The sequence below is a fragment of the Benincasa hispida genome, chromosome 5, assembly GCF_009727055.1.
Source record: "Benincasa hispida cultivar B227 chromosome 5, ASM972705v1, whole genome shotgun sequence".
Lineage (NCBI taxonomy): Eukaryota > Viridiplantae > Streptophyta > Magnoliopsida > Cucurbitales > Cucurbitaceae > Benincasa > Benincasa hispida.
The window spans coordinates 58,775,686-58,797,275 of record NC_052353.1 but is presented as its reverse complement, the minus strand read 5'-3'; the positions used below and the strand labels follow the sequence as shown (position 1 = coordinate 58,797,275).

The window sequence follows — 21,590 nt, the reverse complement described above, 5'->3', positions numbered from 1 at the left end:
GTCTCTTAATTCTTCCCGGATCTCCTATGATCAGGTACTCAGACCAGTCTCTCTCTCAGATCAATATATACACGTTTCTATGTCTTCTTGAATATACAAGTATCAATTCTCCCGTATCGAGTATATCTTTCAATGGAATTGCAGCAGCTATTTATAGCCGAAGCTTTGACGCTTTGCATTGTGGTCCTCACTTTATTGTTAAGGCAGTTTCTGAAATGATGGAGTGAATATTCCTTCTTCTACGCAATCAATCCCGTCAGAAATGCACAACTGACAGCTGTACATGCGTCTGAATCCTCCGCAATTGCGTTGCTCTTTACATCTTCGATCGTTTGCCCGCATGCGGTGTTGTTTTTTATTACCGTATGCGGTTGAAATTGCGTTGATCGCAAAGCTCTTGATCGATTGCCGCATGCGCCATCATTGCGTTGATCGTCTCTTCATTATTGATCGACGGGCGCAATGCGACGTAGATGCACTGTTCATTTTATCTTTGAGCCATGAACGCATGCGGTGACTTGATTTCCTGCAAAACAGAATTGAAACATTCTATTCTACCATCGCAATGGTGTTAGTGGGTGTATTGACGACAATTTATAATTTTACATTTCTTAGCCAATTTCCATACTATCAACGCAACTTTTCTTCCTTTTAGCCGCAATATCTAAATAAAACAGTATAAATAACTTGTATTTCTACAAGTTATCAGTACCTCTCAGTCATAGAGAGGGCGGGGCCCTTTGTTCAAGACTAGGAGTTAGTACTTAAGGGAACAACCTATCTGCTAACCCTGAAATCAGATAGGAGTGAATTTCCATCTTGTAGGACTATGTCCTCAGCCATCTACCTGGTATTACCCCATAAAATTGGAAGTTTATCGAGCGGCGATATTGAGCCACTCTCACTCATGCAGATTAAAGGATAATCCCGAATAAAATAGGAGTTCATAGTTAGGGTTGAGTTCAAGTTAACTTAGGTCATTGAGTTGAAATAGTCAGGTTTAACAGTAAACGACATTATAAAGAAAAGTGATTATTTCGTGGTTCGGTTTTATGCAAACATCTTTTGCATAGGATGCCCCCACTCGCGTGTCTCTACGTGAACGGTTTCGAGATCACATCGTTTGTATCAAATATAAAGCAGACCATATCCATAGTGTCCTCAGGATAAGATACCAAACCCTATCCTTATACTTATAGACGGTTTTGGCTATTCACTCAAACCTGATTCTCTTTTATGTCTCTACATGAAGTTCAAGTATTCAGATTATAGCCAAAAGTTTGTCAGTTTATTAGATTTAGACTTTTACTAGTGCAATACACATATTCAATAATAATTTTTTACTGAAAAATCAATAACATTTTTATTGCAAATAAAATTTGCTTAGTATTTGCAAACGGTGAGTTTTGGGACATACAACTCAACTGGAAAAAGTTAGAATTTGAATTTAATCTTTATAGTACATAATTAGATTTTAATTATGAATATAAATAGTCGTTACTAATTTTATCAAATCATATAGACTATTTATGAGATTTTATCACACCATAAAAACCAAATTCTAATTTTCAAAACAAAAAGGATTAAATTCTATAACTTTCTCCAAATCATCAGAATCAATTTTATAATTTAATCGGATACATTGAGATCTTTGGTGATATAAAGTTTAGGGCATTAGATAAAAGAACTTTGGTGATTTTTTTTCCAAAAGCAAAACTATGGTGAAGATTTTTAAAGTATATAAATGAAATTAAACTTAATATTAAAGCATACGATTAAATGTCATTTAGTCCAAATACAATGACTGTTCTTACTACCTGTGGACTAATTTAAGAAAATTTAAGTATAATTAATTTTTCATGAAAATTATGAGAAAGAAACAATTAAGTATAATTAATCATACCCTTGTATTAATTTTCCTTCTTTTCGAAGAAAAAGGGAGAATACAAACATTGCACATGGTCCTTTTTGCAAATTAATTGTTTCTTTCTCATAATTTTCATGAAAATTTAATATTTGGCAACATTTATATCTTGTGATGCAATCTTACACTTTAAAATTTATTGAAATTATTAGAAGTGAAAATTACTCAAATATATACTCAATAATAATTAATATATGTTTTTATTATATAGAGTACGTTATTTTTATTTGATTTCATTTTTTTAAAAAAATTAATTCTATCTTTCTCATATTTCTTTATAATATTACTTTACATACCATCTTATATATGAAAGATTACAATTATCATTTTAATTCGCTATTAAAATAAATCAAAACTTCTCAAGGATTATATAAGAAGAAATATTTTACTTTATTTGAGTACATATTGCTGAATCTTCTAGAAGGGATCAACATTAATAATTAAATTAATTAAATAAAAAAGATCAGCAATCTTCTAGAACCCAACATTTTATTAGTAAAAGTTAATCTACTTCTAATTTCTTCCATTTCTCATCATTTTCAAGTCCTTACTTTCTTAAGAGTCAAATCCTAATTATCACCAATTAATGGTGAATGGATACTTCTGGAAGGCTAGTGAAATTATATAATCCAAACCTAACCACTATGTTACAATTTGCTCTAATATTATTCATTTTTTTAATCATTTTAATCAACCATATTATTGTGTTATCTTCTTAATTTGTGTGAGAAAAATTCAATAAAATAATAACTTACATAGTTTTCATTCCCTTGATAAAATATTGGGTAGAATACTCTTTTAGATTTGAAGTCTAATATTATACTTCTGCTTTTAAGTTTTAAATTTAGTTTTCAGTTGATCTTTAAATTTAAAAAGTTACAACTTTATTTTAAGTATTAAATCTACATATTTGATCTAAATATTTCATGATTTTACGAAATAATTCTTTTAAAAAGAATTTTACACTTTTATTTTTAAGATTATTAATGTTTACTTATAGTGGGTTAACTTTCTATTGATGCATTTAAATAATTATAATTAAATGGATTTTTTTTTCTACCACTATTAAAAGAATTTAAAATAGGCATGAATGAATCTAAAACCATCAAATTAATTTTCATTAATTTTTATCGCTATTACGCTTGATTGAAAACCCCATATCATAATTCTATTAATTAGTTTAAAATAGTTTAAATAATTAGTTTTTGTTGATATTATCTATTAAAATTAAGTGAAACTCCATATTATTTTTAATTAATTAACTAAAAGTTAATAACAATATTTAAAAGCAACCAATAATTGTTAAGGATAAGAATGTAAAATCAAGAAATTTAAAAATAAATAAAAATAAAGATATAATTTAAAATTTAAAGTGTAACGTTTTGAACAGATAAATGTTAAATTCAAATGAGAAAAATATAATATTTTAAAATATAAAGACTAAATAAAAATCATATTTCTTTAATTTTTTTTCTAAAATACATAAAAAGTTTATCTACCCCTTTGACTATTTGCCATTTTAATATTGGGGTAAGGTCTTGAAGTTTGAAAAAAATGTCTTCATTCAATAAATGCAAGACAATACTATTAATATTGAATTAAACATATTTAAATGTCATAATATGAAAATTCAAAATTAAATTGGTTAAAATAAGTTAAAAGATTGGTTAATACAGGAGGAAAGGCTGCGATGACGACACGTAGCAGTTAGATTTTTTTTTTTTGAATTAATTTAATTGTTTTTATGTTTCGTAGAAAATTAAAAGAAGAACAGTAGAGTAAGGCTGTCGAGAATTAGCGCGCCTTTAAAAGCTCTGCCTCAACATTTCTTCTATCTCAGCTTCTCCTTCTTCTTCTTCGATTTAATTTCTCTTTCTCTTTGATTTTTGGGATAATTTTCCATTGGAGCTCTGTGAAGTTTCATATCCCTAAATTTTGCAACCTTTTTCTCAACTTCAGTGACAATCTGAATCGAATCGACTAATTTCTGCTCTTAAATTTTGGTACGTTCTCAAATTTCAGGATTTGGAATGTTGAATTTTATTGTTCTTTCTTCTGCGGAATAATTATGACTGATTCTTGATCGAAAAGGGGGTTCCCCCCTTTTATATTGAACCATTTGTTCTCATCTTAAGCATTTGGAAATGAAGTTGGTTTTCGTGTTTTCGTTATGAATTTATGACTATTTTTAATCGGAAAAAGATTGGTTAACTCGTAGTTCTAAGTGTTAAGTGCTAACTACACGTTTGGATCTTCATACCCTTTTGAGATTTTGTGTTCCATTTGCATATTTACTTTATTTCTATGTGATCGGCTTTTGATCTGTTTTGAATTGTTGGAAATATCCTAGAAATCTGGATTTGGATAGGGATTTCTATACTTAAGAAAAGATAGTTTATTAAGGTTGCATTAGAAAAGAAAACCCTCAAGCTCCAAAAAATCTCACAGCTTCACTTTTTATCCCAAATGCTCCCTAAACCATCTTTACTCTAAAGACAATGTTTATCAAGATCCAAGGTAATATTTTAAATTTTGAAAAAATAAGGTATTTTTGTAAAAAAGAAAAAACAGAAGTGCAAGGTTGAAAGTACTTTGGAAAGTTAATAATGGGTGGAGAGTAATATTGTAACTTTTGGAAAAAAACAGATATCTTTTAAATATTGGTCAAAGTCAAAAGTTCAAGAGTATTTTTTATAATTTAACGAAGAGGTGCGTTGGGAAATAGTTCTAAATCTTGTGTCTTTATCAGCTGACTCATGTGCCTGTACTCAAGAATAGCTTCAGCTGACACTGCCATATTTGTTTAATTAATTTCTATTAATTAAATTTTGGAATAGCTCTGCCATGTTTGTTTAATTAATTTCTTTTAATTAAATTTTGGAATAGCTCAACATTTATTTATGTTGGATCTGGATATGGATAGTTTTAATCCCAAAACCTTTCTAGAAGGTCAACTTGCAAATAAGATTTAAATATCTGATTGGCCCTTTTGCCTTAACTAGTTTCCAGGTAGAAGCATTAACCATGGGTTTGTCTTTATAATATTCTAAAAGGCATATAACTCTTGCTCTTATCTCTTTGTTCTGATCATTCCTTGTAATTCAAGGTATTGATTTTTCTAGAAAGGGAGAACCAAAACAAGTTCATCTCCTGCATGTAAACATATATTTACTAGTCTTTGTTGTTCTGTTCCATTTACATTTTCTCTGTTTCTTCAAATATCTAGTGGTTGTTTGATCTTTCTAGTTTTCTGGGTTTTGATCCAATATTGATGTAAGTTTTTTATGGTTTGGCAGTTTAGGCATCTCAGAAGGGTTGTGTTACAACAAAGAATATGGAAATGGAACAGTACTTTGAGGAGGCCAGCATCCAGATTAATTCATTTGGAGAGAACAAATCTTCTCTAGAAAATTGGAAATCTGTTTTGGATGCCATGGCTGAAACTCATTGTGATGCCTCTGGGCTATTTGATTGTAACATATGTTTAGAGACAGTGAAAGATCCTGTTGTTACACTTTGTGGCCATCTCTTTTGCTGGCCTTGCATTTATAAATGGCTTCATTATCAGGATAGCTCTTTAGAAAAACAAGCTCGACGACTCCCGCAATGTCCTGTTTGTAAGGCAGAAGTTTCTGATGCTACTCTAGTTCCACTCTATGGCAAAGGCAAAACTCGAGATTCATTCGAAAGCAAGAATACACAGCTTGGAATTGTCGTCCCTCGCAGGCCTCACGGTCCTGCTTGCTTTGAATCGCCAAGGCCAACTTCTCACCCAACCTCTCACACAGTTCCTCAATACAGGCAAGGAAATTCAGATTCTTCTGATCAATCAAACGTTTACTATGCTGAAATGACAGGAGCATTCGGAGAAGTGGTTTATGCGAGAATGTCGGGTGCGATAACGAATCTATATGCATATCCAAATTCGTATCCTCTTGTGTGGAGTAGTAGCCCAAGGATCAGAAGGCATATTTTGCAGACTGATGAATCACTCAACAGAATCTGTATTTTTCTTTTCTGTTGTTTAATCATCTGTCTTCTTTTGTTCTGAGCCATAGACTTTTCCCTCTACTTTCTACCCCATTATATAAATTTAGAGTGGAAGGACAGTTATACAATATGCGGATTGAATCTGATGTAGGTGTGGCTGAGTGTTGGTGGCTATTGGTTGCCCCTTTCTCGCCCTTGTTCTGTAGTTGGTGTAAATAAGAATTTTGCTCATAGCCTCATTATGTGGGCTTCTATTACATTCTTGACTCTTGAATTGTCTTTTCTTTTCTTTTCTTTTTTTTCTTTTTTTCTTCTTATTTAAAAGTTTAGAAACGTACAATTCCTACCTTCGTATTGATGAAATGAAATTACAAAGAAAAATAAACTGCATGTCGAATAAATTACAAAAGATATTTCCATGGGGCGATAAGGGAAGTGAGACTACAAGAGGTGGAATTTACACCAAGAGAAGGTGATATAAGTCATGTAATTAACAAACTTATCAAAATTTGAAGCAATTGGCTTGTTCCAAACTAACAAAGCAGAAAATGAGAACATCAAATTTTTCTCCAGTTTTGTGTTATCAGTTGAATATTTTTCATTCCATTAGTTCATCTCAGTTTTCATTCAATTATATACGTAAATATAAAAGTCAAATACAATTTTGGAACATAAAATTTTGAAAGGTGAACTTTAGTCTAAGAATTATAAAATAGTTCTAAACAACTTAGGTGAATTTATACAAAAAAAAAAAAAAAAAAACCCTTGAACCTCGCCTTGTGTATAAAAATACATTCATTTACTCAAAATTGCAATATTATCCTTGTCATTCCATAAATATTTCAAAACAAAAATCCTTCAAAATTGTGACTAAAAACAATGTGGCAACCAAAATTTTTATTCTAATCAATATCCGAATAGTGTCTAAAAGCACTCTTATTCTTTCAAATTTTCTTTTAGACCAATTTAATTTCATAGACAAAAGTGACCATAAATTTTAAGAACCAGATAGACATCGAATTCAAACTTTAGAGCAAAAAAAATCGTATTTAACCAAAAATATATTTACAAAAAAGAGTGAACTTGAAACTTCTGGTTCACTTAAAAAATGAGGAATTAATAACTAAAGCCTTTATTCATTTCTTTTGTAAGAAAGAAGAAGCTTATAATATTTTAGTTTGTAAATCATGGTCTATCGGTGGTATCTTGAAAATGTCAAAAGAGATTCAATGTAAATCCAAAAAACAAAAATAACAGCATAGGCCCAAGTCTTGAGGTTGACCATCAGTGTCTTGGCAGCCAACAGTTTACAAATGAGAAAGTTCTCTCTGTGGGAGAATCATATTTCAAATCAATCATGTTCCAAAACCATAGGCTAGAATCTAGAGATTGCTGTCAATAACATGTTTAAGGGTTTAAAAAAAAATGTTCTTAATGAGAAAATAATTTTTTTTAACCACATCAAAAGTCATTCCAAACTTGTTCTAAAACAATGTTCTAAAGACTTCTCTAGCTTATATAGATATATATCATATGGATCGAGACAATTACTTTGACAAGCAAACAATTCAGTATCTAAATCTGAAAATGACATCCATTTCTCTATTGCTTCACTTCAATAATTTTGGTATAAGGTTATTAATTAATACGATCATAAGTGTGGAAATATGTTATTTTAGTATTGGTTTTGGTCAGTCAAAATTAGCAAATGAAAATTTAACCAATTCGTTAAGAAATCAACATTAAACATAAATAGAAAAATGTAAACAATAGAGAATCAATACAAAAATTTATATGATTTACTAACAGTGTGTTAACTACGTTCAAGAGTAGAGAGAGAGTAGTGCATTATCAGAGAGAAAATATCATATTACAGATTTAGAGAGTTTATCTAATGCATTCCTCCAAATCCCAGGACTAAAATCGTAAATAACGTAAATACGAATATAAATTAGGTTTCAAGACATTTCAACCCATCGAAGCTCACGAAGCCCTTCAGATCTTACACAAAAGAGTTTTTGTTCCCTCTGCTAGTCAAGAGACTAAAGTAACATTGAGACTGAATGAAAATATTTCCTTCTGCTAGTCGAAAGAAATGGTGACTGGTGAAATGAAAAATACAGTCCTCAAATTTTGATTTCCAGTACTTCACATGGCATAGTGATCAAAGGTAAAGAATGGTTCCAAGGAAAAAGAATTTGTAGGTGCAAATTCCCTGTACACTGATTACTAGAAGAAGATGAGATTTCCCAGATTACAGAATCCAAATATCTGGGTATTTCAAGAACATTGAAACAAAATTAATGCTATACTATAACAAGGAAGAATGGTGGGAAGGAAAAAAACTTCACTTACAATCAGAAGTCTCCTCATACTTTAGCTCCCCAAAGTCGAGCTTGTTTCGATCTGACATGTGACTGAGTCTCTTATTCCGACCTTCCAAGCCGAGTTGATCAGGGCACTTGATTGAGGTTTGGTTTTCACTGTGGATATAATCTTCTAATCTATTGCAAATGTTTAAGGGAACAATATCACGTTTGTGAAGGAGCCCTAGGACTTCCTCTGCTAACTCCACATTTCCATTTGTTTTCAAATATTCAAAACATGCGGCCAAGGTATGATAATTAGGCTTCCATCCAGGTTGACTAACTGAGATTGCTTTCTTCAGTGTTTCTACTGCTTTATTTGTCAAACCATTAGCATGATATCCACTTGCTAGTCGATCCCAAGTGTTTGCTTGTGGTTCCTTGCCATTCTCTATAAGTCTGCTTATATATGCTTCTGCCTTATCCACAAATCCCTTCTTACAATAACTATTTATCATCATGTTCGAAATTTTAAAGTCAAAACATGTATCCCATGATTCCCATTCCTTCAAGATTTTTTCAGCTCTGTCGATATCATCCAGTTTCATTAATGAACTTATCATACAAAGTTATCCTGAATTGTATCTTCTTTTCAAATTCCTGTACAAGTTCCAAACCCGATACACCTCATCCTTATTTTCATCCTTATTTCCCATAGCAGCATATTGTGTAATGAGACATTTATATGCAAACCACTTTTGGTTGTCACCAATGAGTTGTTCTGCTCTCTTCAGCATCAATATACTATTTTCAGAAAGACCAGCTTTGAAATATCCATTTGCTACATTGAAATAAGCACGCCAATCCATAGTAACTAGTGGATCTGCCTCCATTTTCAACAAAAGCTTTTCCATGTTTGTTATATTGGAAGTAGCTGCATAAGCAGTCATACGAATATTATATGTAAAAATATCATAATCAATTCCCATTTCTTCCATTTCGTCCATTAATTCATCAAGTTTCTCATGTTTAGCGAGATGAGCATAAAGCCTTAACATAAAATTATAGGGAAGAGACGTTTTCATAAATCCTACTTCCCTCATCTTCTGTATAATTGCCTCTGCCTTTTCCAAATTTTCATTCTCTACATAACTTTAGAAGTGCTCCTGTGAAACCCGGATTTCCATTATTCCTACTTAAGCAGGTGGTTAAGGAAATTAACTAAGTAAAAGTTAAATTCTATGTTGAAGTGAAGGAAATTTCTAAGTGTTGAATAGATTTTCCTTGAGTACTTTTGAGTTAAGCTTAAATTGATGAAAAATTGACTAAGTGTTGGACTAGGCATTGCCATGCGTTGGCTGTAAGATCTTGGAGAGATTACTTGAGCAAAGGGAGAAGAAAAAGTGTGAATTTGGAAGCTTGACTTTTGGGGAAAAACTTGGAAAATTGTCTAAGTAAAAACCTATATGTTGGATACGTTGGATGCGTTGGATGCATTGGATGTTGGATGCGTTGGATGCATTAGATGCGTTGGATGATGGATGCGTTGGATGCGTTGGATGCATTGGATGATGGATGCGTTGGATACGTTGGATGTGAAGTATGCGTTGGAAGGGACCAATGCGGCTGAAGGAAGTGAAGTGATGCGTTGGAAGGCAGCCCATGCGTCGAGCGGTCGAAGCCAAGCGCCCTTTCCCAATGCGTCGAGTGGCCAGCGCCTATGCAACATGCTCATGCGTCGAGCGGCTAGCGCCTATGCCAAGCACCATGCGCCCATGCCGAGCAAGCCTTGCGGTGGTACCTAGTGAGCCATGCGTCGAGGATGAGCGGCCACCCTGGCTCTTGCGATGGCTAAGTTGGGTTGTGATGGTAGTAAGTTGGCTTGCTATGCGTTGATTATAGACTATGCATTGACTAGTGAACTATGCGTTGAACATCCAAGAGTTGGATGCATATAAAGGATGAGATCACCTAGAAAACGTCATCAAACCATGTGTCTTCTTGGAAGGAAGCCTTAAGCCTTAAGAATTTGAGTTGGTTGCATCAGATTGGAAGCTCATGCGTTGGCTACATAGGAGAAGGACACTTAGATTGCATCTGTCTCTTATACACATCTAGATGTGTATAAGAGACAGCCCATATAGTGCATTCTGAACAAAAAGCCAACTGGCGCCCTTGCATATGCAAAAGGGCGAGTGGTCACTTACAATGAAAATGTAAAGAAAGCAAGCTAACTACACTAATACAATACAGGATGTGAAAGTAAGCTAGAAAGGGGTTGGATTGGGCATGCGGCCATGGGCAACAGGCCCTGGACAAGCATGACCGTTACACCGAGCAAGCCTTGTGGTGATACCTAGTGAGCCATGCGTCAAGGATGAGCGGTCATCCTATGCGTTGGTGATGGCTGGCTCTTGCGATGGCTAAGTTGGGTTGTGATGGTAGTAAGTTGGCTTGCTATGCGTTGATTATAGACTATGCATTGACTAGTGAACTATGCGTTGAACATCCAAGAGTTGGATGCATATAAAGGATGAGATCACCTAGAAAACGTCATCAAACCATGTGTCTTCTTGGAAGGAAGCCTTAAGCCTTAAGAATTTGAGTTGGTTGCATCAGATTGGAAGCTCATGCGTTGGCTACATAGGAGAAGGACACTTAGATTGCATTGATAAAAGAATTGCATCGTTGGTGTGAGGAGGAAACACTTAGACATGCAGCCAAGTAGGAGGTGTCAAATTTGGAGAAGGTTGGGACGCCTATAAATAGAGCTAAAGACTTCATTTTTAGATCACAATTCAAAAAGACAGTAAAAAGAGTGGGAAAGTTGAGTAAACCTTGCGTTGAGAGCAAAATTCATGCATTGATCATAGAGCTTCAAAGAGGACGCATTGGACACTGAAGTCTGGAAAACAACATCAATTTGGGACGAGGAGTTCTCCCAGAATACTCATGTGTTTGATGTGATTCCAAATCCATTTGAAATTTGAAAGAGTCTAGTTTTCATGATGGGGCTGCCAGAGAAGAAGCTCCAAGGAATCAGGCTGGAGAATGAGGAAAAGACAAAAGAGTCGAGCTGTCGGGTAAGCTGGGCCAGTCTTGATGTTTTGATGATTCCAGCCAAACCACGAGGAGTTCTGAGTTAAGATTTTAGGGTAAGATTTCTGAGACATTTTAGAGAATATGTGTAGAAGGAAGTATCTCTAGATAAAGCCTATAACTATGAATAATCTGAGTTTTAAGTTGAATCTGGATTTTAGGATTCAAAAGGGAGCCCGAGGTGACAAAGGAATTTCTAGAGAGAAAAGTTCCTAAACAATCAAGGTGAGTGACTAAAATATTTAAAATGTTTTAAGAAACCATGTACTAAAGAAAGATCTTTCAGATAAAGACATGTTTTCTAAGTTTTATTAAAGAAAGTCATTGTATGACTAGTTTTACTTGAAACTCAATACCGAAGGACATTTGAGAAGGTATCTGAGTAGCTCGATACTGAAGGACACAGTTGAGAAGATATCTGAGCAAAAGTACCCAAGTTTGGGGTAGTTCTTTTAATAAAAATCAGTTTTCTGGTCACTCACTGGGCTTTATAACTCATGTTTTCCAAATGTTTTTTCTTTTTCTTCCCAGGTAGCGGAAAGGTGAGGAGTTCCAGGGTTCTGCTATGGTCAAGGTCTGCCCTAAGCCACAGTTACACTTCTGGAGGGTTTTACAGTTGTTGTCGTAAACTTTGTCTTTAAGTCTTGGATTTGTATAAACATTATATTGTTGTAATAAAATGGGCCTACTTAATGAGTTGTAAGTTGAATTTATTCATTGGTATCAGAGTTATTTCCGCAAGAGTTATTAGGTAGTAAGTGTCGACAAAAGGGTTGATAACTACTGTAGTCACGCCCTGTCCTAGGCTAAGAGTGTGGTCTGGGGCGGGGTGTGACAGCTCCATAGACCTTATGATTTCTCGAAGATTCCCTGATACTGCTAAAATACTTCTCAGCTTATTCCAAACCATGAACTTTTGAAATTGAATGCAACTGAATAGCAATGTGCCCAGGTGACGTGTCTTGGTTCCTTTCATTACTTATCCATTCACACAACTGTTGCAAAACAGTAAACGATAATGTCAAATTGTGGATAACAAAGACGTATTTATGGCTTACCATTTATAGATGATCCAAGTTTAATGCTTCAGTTTGAGTGAAGAAGACACGGAAAAAGGGAAAGAAGACAGACATAATTAGTCCATCTAACTAGGCAAGTTCATTAATATAGAGACCGAAGATATAATGGTGCCCTTAATTGTGGGTGAAGAAATACCAAGTTGGGGAAGTTTAAACACACGAAATGGTCAAAACTAAAAGCTCACAGAACATAAACGTTCTACTGTTCTGATAGTGGTTATAAAGAATAGTCTCCTTCATCAACAGAGATGCATACGATTGTTTTTAAAACGCAAAGACACTTGCAATTGCTTGGCCAAAAGAGTTGATCTCAGTAAGTTTTTTGTTAAAGTATTGATATTAACATAACCCATTAGCTTACACTTTTGGGTTAATTGGTAATTTAGCATGGTATAGAGTTGGAGGTTATGTGTTGAAACCCCTCTAAATATCATTTTCTCCCGTTATTGACTTCCACAAGCCCACAAGTTAGGAGAAAGTTAAAGCGTTAATATAATTAAATTTACCATAATCCATCCACTTAAGCTTTTGAGTAAGTCAGTGAAATCTCTGAATTGTGGAACGAGGACCTGAACCTTTAAGCTCGAAGGTATATGCGTTAACAGTTAATGTCATACTACAGTTGACACCAACAAATGAATTTTTAGACGCCATCCACTCCCCTCTTCAATCAACTAAACATTCATAATCATATGAAAGAACCAGACTAGAATGAGAGGGTTCTCAAGTAATGTACAAGGCAACAAGTAGTAACAATGGATGCGATTTCAAAACAAGGGTACCTGCAGAGCATGGTTGAAACGACGGAACTTCTTGAGCTGCTTAATGAGCCTTTGCAGGTCAGATTGCTTGACTTCTCGGCCTTCTTTGACCCCTTGGTTCAACACGCGAACAATTGAGATTCGAGGATCGCCTGCCCAAGAAACCCTTTGGTAAAGAGTATCCTCAGGACTTCGAGAAGAAGGTAAGGCCTTTGTTGAGTTGAATAGAGCTTGTAATACCTTAGAATTGGAGCAACAATACCATAGTTGAGAGCAATGGAGCTTCATCGTGGTCGGATTCAACACTAAGGAGTCGACGGGAAGTTAGACAGTTGGAGAAAATGGCCTATTGGAGGTTTTATTTTGGAAAAAAAAGACCATTTTTAATGTAGTTTGACCCTTATAGGTAGGAAAAAATTGTTATATATATATGTACATACGTATGTATATATATATATGTACATACGTATTTATATATATATATGTACATACGTATGTATATATATATATTTTCAGGAAAAAGATTCAAAACTCTCTCTCCCCATGACCGTTTTCTTGCCACCTTTAAAATTTCTTTCACAACTCCTCACATTCTTTCCGTTTTTCATCAATATTTCGGTTCATCATCTTCAAATTCATCCATTCATCTTCATCAAGTAAGTATTTATGCACATTTTAGGAAGATTTTGGTTTTAGATTTTTTGGCATTTTGATTTTATGGGTTTTAATAGGGTTTCGTAATTTTTTTGATTTATTTGTTAAAAAACATTGCATTTAGGCCTATTGGAGGTTTATGAGTTGATTTTTACATTAGAAACCATATTTTTGCTTTTAACTCTGATTTTCGAACTTTGAGCATCTCCAATTCGATGAAGTTCGGTCGAGCTTCTTTAGATATTGATCAAGCGGGCGACCGGACGGGGGGAAATTGTGATTGGGCAGAGGAAGGCTTGACCGGGAAGGGGGAGATGGGTTGGGCAAGATGGGGCGGAAAGTGGCTTGATCGAGAAGGGGGGAAGGGTCGGGCGAGATGGGGTGGGAAGGGACTTGAATAGGAAGATGGGTGGGATGGGGAAGGAACGATCGGGTATGGGGTCGGGCGCATTGGGAAACAAGGTGGGACTGAGTCAAGAAGGGGGAGGGACGACCGAGTATGGGTGTGTCCCAGTCTTGGGACTAGTCGGGTATGGAGCTAGGTGACTTGGGAAACGAGGCGGGACCAGACGAGAAGGAGGAGGGATGGATGGATATGGGTGTGGCACGGTCCCAGGATCGGCCGAGTATGGGTCTGTCAACTTGGGAAATGGGGCAGAACCAAGTGAGAACAGGTGAAGAGGAGAGTGGTCCAGAAAATAAGCTACTAGATTTTGGCCTGATCGGGCCCGGGGCCGGGCCAAAATCCAATAGCTTATTTTTTAGATTGAGCGACTTGGGAACGAGGAAGGTGCTGAACCAGGCAATGTTCAAACCTAGCTACTGGTTTTTGGCTCGATCCGAGACTCGATCGGGTATTTGGCCAGGCAAAAAACCAGTAGTTTTTTTTTTTAAAAAAAAGTTCAAATATTCTGACTCATTGTTGTGTTGTGTTAACTTCTAATTTATCTATTTGATGAAAAATGTAGGTTATAATAGAACTAGAAATGAAGGTTCATTCTAATGATCATTTTCCTGCAGCCCTTTCATGTTGTTCCTGTTAGGGATGATGTCCTAAAGTTTTGTGTCCTGTAGTTTGTAAATAGTTTGTACTAACGCTTGTGTTGTGTAATATATGATATTTACTTCACTTATTGACTTTGCACATTTGAATGTCTTATTTGCTTTACCACAAACCAATAAACTAAAATCCCTGGTTGTCTTTATGTAACTTAAGCATGTATGTGGTGACATACAAGTGGATCATGTCTTAAGTGATAACCAAAATGGTCTGTAGTATATGGATAAAGGAGGAAAACCATATCTTGGTAATGCTACGGATGCAGCCCACTTTGTGGAATAGTTACAAGTGTTGTGACTTGTCACAGATGGTCTGATCCTGATCATTCGTGTAAGGGACCTACAAGCGGAAGCATAAACTTGTAACGCAGTATTTGATAGGTATGATTAATGATGTTCTATGCTCGAAATGATGCGATACTACCACTAGATATGCGTTAATGATGGGTGTTCACATAGTATGGCATGCGTTGTCCAAGTTTCCTTATGATAGAACCATGTGGAATTCCATTGCAAGTTTCTCGGTGTGATCCGAGGTCAAACACGGGGACTGTGGTATGTTCATGATATATGCGACCAGGTTTTCAATCTTTAAAAATGTGTTTGTACAGGTATATAAATTGCGATAAAATAAAGTAAAGCAGTAAAGATGTGATAATAAAATGAAATACAATAAACCTAAGCTAGATGATACAAGATACAAGCTTCATGTACAAGATGCTGGGGTCAAGGCTGGCTGTGAAAGTTGTGCAAAGACGTGGAATGCGGCGGTAAGTCTTATGAACAGAATAGAAAGAGAAAGACAAATAATATAAACAACGCAAGTTCTTAATTGTGTTTAAAGCTACAAATGTTGTTCCGCTTTTCTCTTGGCGTACACCTTTCAGTGATCGGCCGTGCTCCCACATGTCTATGGTGAAACAGAGACTAACGTAATGAACGCAAGGTTACTTCCATGTCTGGAAGTACTACTCGCTTTAGTTAACGCATTCTTCTGATCTTCTCTCGATAGATCAGAATGACATCTTCACTTTTGCTCTCACAGGTGAATATGCCTTCTAGCATGCTTAGCTAAACGCATTTTATATCTTTAACACAAATTAAGTACTTAGTTAATTCATATTATTTATCAGGGAATTAAGAAGACATCATGAAGAAAGTGATTGATGGGTGAACGAAAATAGACAGAAAATGGTAAATGAAAGCTATCGAAACATTTAATATGTCTATTAAGCGTTTGATACATGGTGTGTGAAAGCAAAGAGAATGAGAAAGTGAAATACAACGATGAAAGAGATAGAACAGATACAAACAAGTGCAAATGTCTTGGCACTGATTCGATGGAGTTCTGCTTGCCGGATAGGATGGATTTGATGGTAGGAAGAGCTTCCCTCTCAGGCTTGCTCCACCGGTAGCAGGGATCTTTGCACAGAGCTTTCAATCGGGTGTTTGGCAGATTAGATTTGAGATTCACCTCTCGGCCTTATTTCGTTTTCTTCCTGGATTTCTTCACTTAAGCACTTAGCTCAGCCTTTTCTCTCAACAGTTTTGCAGCATTTACCCCGTATCCCGTAGCATGCTTTTTCTCTAAAATTAATGGGATATTTAGCAGATATTTGACTCCGACCTTGTAGTCCCCACTTGAATGTCATGGTAGTTCCGAAGATGGAGGGATATTATTCCTTCTGATATGCAATCAGACCGTCAATTCTGCACAACCGTTAGTTGTACACGTGTCTCAATCGTCCGCTTTTGCATTGCTTAGTTGCATCTTTCGATCATGGATTCGCATGCGGTGTTGTTTTTATTACCACATGCGGTTGCACACAGCTCTGGATCGACTGTCGCATTGCGCCGTCATTGCGATAATCGTCTCTTCATTGTTGATTGATGGGCACAATGTGACAGAGATGCGTTGATCTTCTCGTGAGCCTTAAGCGCAAGCAGTGACTTGGTCTCCTGCAAAACAAAGTAAAATTCGACTTTTCTTCCATCTTTATGGTGTTAGTGGGTGTAATTGCAAACATTTATAATCATTGTAATACTAGGCTAATTTTCATATAATCAGCGCATATTTACTAACTTTTAGCCGTAATATCTAGATAAGGTGACATAAATAACTTGTATTTCTACAAGTTATCGAACTCCCAAATTTAGATATATGCTTGTCCTCAAGCATATCTTCTACTAAGGCAATCATGCTCAATTCCTATCCTCTATTTTTGGGACGATTGGTTGCTCCGAATGTTACACTTAGGCACATTACTTGACATCGCAATTTTCTTCTATCCTTACTAATTCTTAGCAAGCCTTAATTTATTCTTCTATATGACAAAATTCTGCTAAAAAATGCTTTTCTAGTTTTCAAAATAGAATGTTTATCTCTTCTTTGTCAAAACAACTCGATGTATCTACATGCAGTGAGAAAAACTTTGCGTCATTTATTCACTTATAGACTGTTGATCATGGTTACACTCTTCGTTTTGGCTTATCCCCACGGGTGTCATGCGGACATCCAACTACGGTTGTGTGCCAATTTCAACTTTAACTCATGATAATCAGAGGAGTTGTCTCTTGCATTCTTTTATTTTTGTTTTTTGTTTCTTTTTTTTTTCTTTTCATACTACGTTGTTTTTGGAAACCCACCTTCGTTTTGCCTTGCTCCTACGAGTGTCATACAAACATCCAACTACAAGCAGACTCCTTTCACAACTAAACTCTTATCAGGTTGGGACAGTTTTGAGGTTTTCCCTTGCGCTGACAATGGTGTTTTGCATAAATATATATATATATATATATATATATATTTTATAAATGAAAATGGACACATTTTCTTAACTACAGCATAATCTTGATCTCATCTGCTCAGACCTTCCCCACCCCCAAATTTAAAGATGAGCAAGGTCCTTATTGCATTGTTTGGAGAGACTAGACAAACACTTAAAAAAATTTCAAAAAGAAGGTTTGAACAGAACTTTGAAAGATAGAAGGTAAAGTACTGCTAAACTAAGAATTAACTAAGTGTTAGTCAGAATTTACTAAGTATGGGAAATGTTTCTAAGTATAAACATGTAATACATCATAGCAACGCAATGAAGATCGTAAAAATAAGAGATTTAGATAGTCACAAAAATTGACAAAGGAAGATAAAGAAAAAGGCACAGGAAAAAGGTAGAGCAAATATATACTCTGATTGTATTGACTATTAACAAGGTATACAAATAAATTACAAATGACGCATTACAAAATTTTCTATTGCTTGTACAAGAGTCAAAGAATTTGATTACTTTACAAATAATAAATGAATTGAATACAAATAAAGAATGGCCGCATAAAAAAAATTGTATTGGAAGAAAGTGTAAATATTAAGGTTGAGGGGCAGGGGGGTTAGGTGGATTTTGAGGTGGTGCAAGAGGTGCTCCTTCAAAATTTAAGTGCTGCCGGAGATGTAGGGGCACCATTGGACCATGAAGATATGCGGTGAGAAAGTTGAAGTACTCTTGATTATGCTCTGCAATCATTCTCTGGTGCATATGGACTTTATAGATGTTGCGCTGCATGTTGATCAGCGCCTCTCGTGATGTGGCGGCACTGCGTTGAATATCATCAATGCGCTTCATTTCTACCTCAAATCGTTGATTGAAGAAGTGTTGTTGTTGAGAAAAGAGTTGTTATTATTGGAAGAAGAGGGATCTCATTTCTGCTAACTCAGCAGCCATGGAGGTGATGGAGGGTTGTGCCTGCGATGTCTTGCCAGCATTGTTTTAGGGTTGGATAGAGGTGCCTTCACCCAAACCATGTGGGTCATCAACTTGCGGCGGTGGAATGGTGGGTTGCGGTGATGATACTAATGGTGAAGGTGGGATTGCTGGGTAAACAGGAGAGTTGGGGACAAGAAGAAGGTTTGTAAAATGCTCGTATAAGGGGGAAGAGGGTTGCGCTGGTGGGCTCGGAGGGCTTGGAGGCCGAATGACTAAGGGAAGAGGGTTCATAGGTTCCAGATTTTGCGTTGGTGATTCCTGGACCTTCTCTTTTCCCTTATCCTCTATTCATCTTCTTTTTGGTCTAGGTTCCAGTGGTGCATTCAAATCGATCGCAGGCCTCTTTACTGGCAGCTCGGGGCAGTGCGGAGAATCTTTAAGGAGCATCCTCAAGATTTTTATGTTGATGAGGCCGTGGACTTCTGGCATGGGATCCTCATTAATGCCTACACCCATACACAGGCATAGACTTGAAACGATCCATGGGAAGAAGTAATACCCTCGAACATGCCCCACTAATGCTCTGACCTGCCTCGTGATCAACTGCCCTACGTCGATAGGAATGTCGCGGGTTATGCAGTATGTGGCCATGTCCCGATCCCTTGATATAGCTTTGTCGTGCATCATTGGGATCAACCGCTTCTTGACCAAATAAACCCAGAGCCTTCCCTCTGACAGCAAGGACTTGGACTGCAGAGTGCGAATGCCTTTGAGTGAGACCGACCACTTCGTGCCCGGTTGCGTTAGTATATTCAACGCGTCCTCCATCTGCTCTTCTATGGGATCATCAATAATCTTGTTCCCTAGCGCATCAGGGCTGTCCTTCATTTGATAAATTTCGTTGATGTCCTCTGCGTTGAAGAATATTGTCTCTCCCTTAAAGGTCACCGCATCCCTATTTTCATGTAAGTGCCCGCGGTAAAAGCTTTGCACTACCTGAGGCACTATGATGGATGGGCACTGCAGAATGTGTCCTACCCATGCTCCCCAATTATGCTCGTGATGAGGTCAGGTAGTGGACTCGGCGCAGGATAGAAGCCCATCTCGATCAACATATCATCGTTCTCCTTTTTCTTTGATGATTGCTTTTTGGTCGCCACAGGTTCACTACTGTCTGGTATGGGCTTGCCTTTTGCCAATGTAAGGCGAGCTGCTTGTCGTTCTCTCTTTTCCCACTCTTTGCGTTGCTCTTCTTTCTCGCGCTCAGCGAGCTCTTTGCCCTTGCTCTTATATAAGTGCTTCTTATCGACTTCGTTCTTCCTCCTCTTCTCCTCTAACAACAATTTATCCTCTTCTTCCTTCTTCCTTCTCTCTTCTTCCTCTTATTCTCTTTCTTCTCTTGCAAACTCTTCTTCGAATTGCTTAGAGGCCAGCAACAGGCGCTGTTCCTCCTCGCGCTTCCGAATCCCTTCAAGTCTGGCAAGCTCATTGTTGTGTCGCATTTCTTCAAACTCCAATCTTCTTCTTCTATCCCCTTCTGTGATGATGAGCTTGCCCCCTCTCCATCTTTTCTTGCTTCTCTTCTTTTTCTCTCTTTCTCTTCCAGTGCTAAATATAATCTTTGAAGGTCAATTGTGGACCCTTGCGGTGCATTCTCCCTACGACGCCGCATTGTAAGGGTTCCCTCTGCTTCTTCTCCTTCTTTGGTCGCAACTATTTGCGTTAGTATGGGTTGCACCGATTCCATTAACTGTGTCGTTTCCCCCTATTCTCCCTTACAGAGGTTGATTCTCTATCCTTCTCAGGGCTCGTAGCTCTCTGCCTTGCTTCTTCTTCTTCTCTCAGGCGCCTCTTCTCACGTCGGCGCAATCTTCTCTCCATTTTCTCCTTCTTCTTCCTTTCCTTCTTGGCCTCTTCATCTTTATCATCATCCTTTTGCTCTCTGTTCTTTCTTGCCTTGCAATGACGTGAACACTCCGCCCCTCCAGCCTTCTTTGCCTTGCTCTTCTTCTTCTTCTTATCTTCCTTCTTATCCTCTTCTAGCTGCTTCCCTCTCTTCTTATCTTCCTTCTCAGCCTCTTCTAGCTATGCATTCCCTGTAACCTCCTCCATCGCAATGTCAGGGGTCACTAATGCAACCTCTGCTTCCTTGGCCTCCCCGACTGCGATCTCTTCTTCTTCTTCAACCACCACTTCTTCCACCACTACTGCTCCATCCTTTACTGGTTCATTCGCCACTACCGCCGCCTCCTCCCCCTTAGGTAGTGGTTAGTTTACAACCCCTGCCTCGGGCAGTCCACCTTCTTGCTCCAAGGTACTTAGGATGCTGCCAAACACCTCCGTATCATCGTGTCTCTTCCTTTCGCTTTCAATGGATACGGCAGGTGTTGGCCTAGGCATGCTCTCGGTGCTTCCTCCTCTCTTGAACACAGAAGGCCTAACGGTCAAGGGATTTCTCCGGGATCTTCTAGCGAGTTTGGGGATGGTGTGGGCTTGGGCAGCAAGCCTGCGACTAGCAGCCAGGAATGCTGCCTCTTGCATGGCTACTTGATCAGGGGTGGAAGGTGAAGTGGATTGGTTTTGGGTTTGGTCAGCCATGGATACGAGCTTGGAAAGGTCTGGTAAAAACTCGAGCTGCTGGGGAGAAAGAAAGGTTTGGGATGCAAGACGCTTAGGGTTTCTGGTTTGTCAAAGTGAGGTATTTCCAATGAAGGAGGATGTCATATTTGTAGGTTGGGCCGTGGTGGGGTCCAACGCGATTTTTGCAGCGATTGGCCTTGAGCAGCTCAACAAGCGCGTCGTCCCACCTCCCTCATTTATGGAATTTCAGAAAAAGTGTCCTTTCGTCTGCCAAGTCATAATTGCTTGGGGATACGAATCGATTGAACTTCTTCTCAAATTGCCAAACGGATTTTTCTTTATATTTTATTTGAATGGACGCATGAAAAAGAATAACGCATTGTGCTCACCATATATTTTATTTGGCTGGGATGTGTCCATTGTCGTCTTGCTTTCTT

At 37.1% G+C, this 21,590-nt stretch overlaps 2 protein-coding genes and 1 pseudogene across 2 annotated transcripts; 1 reads left to right on the top strand and 2 right to left on the bottom strand.

Moving 5' to 3' along the window:
- The first annotated feature begins 3,698 nt into the window (after nucleotides 1-3,698).
- On the top strand, nucleotides 3,699-6,182 carry LOC120078123 (E3 ubiquitin-protein ligase RMA1H1). Its single transcript, XM_039032342.1, has 2 exons — nucleotides 3,699-3,927; nucleotides 5,221-6,182. The coding sequence occupies exon 2, from the start codon at nucleotides 5,259-5,261 to the stop codon at nucleotides 5,973-5,975; it is 717 nt and encodes a 238-aa protein (XP_038888270.1). The 5' UTR covers nucleotides 3,699-3,927; nucleotides 5,221-5,258; the 3' UTR covers nucleotides 5,976-6,182.
- A 1,725-nt stretch (nucleotides 6,183-7,907) lies between these two features.
- Nucleotides 7,908-13,447, bottom strand: LOC120078679 (annotated as a pseudogene).
- Nucleotides 13,448-20,319: 6,872 nt separating this feature from the next.
- LOC120077422 (nucleolar protein 58-like) lies at nucleotides 20,320-21,171 on the bottom strand. The gene is made up of 2 exons (XM_039031304.1): nucleotides 20,854-21,171; nucleotides 20,320-20,658 (listed from the first exon to the last, which is right to left on the bottom strand). The coding sequence occupies exons 1-2, from the start codon at nucleotides 21,169-21,171 to the stop codon at nucleotides 20,320-20,322; spliced, it is 657 nt and encodes a 218-aa protein (XP_038887232.1).
- Between the last annotated feature and the right edge of the window lie 419 nt (nucleotides 21,172-21,590).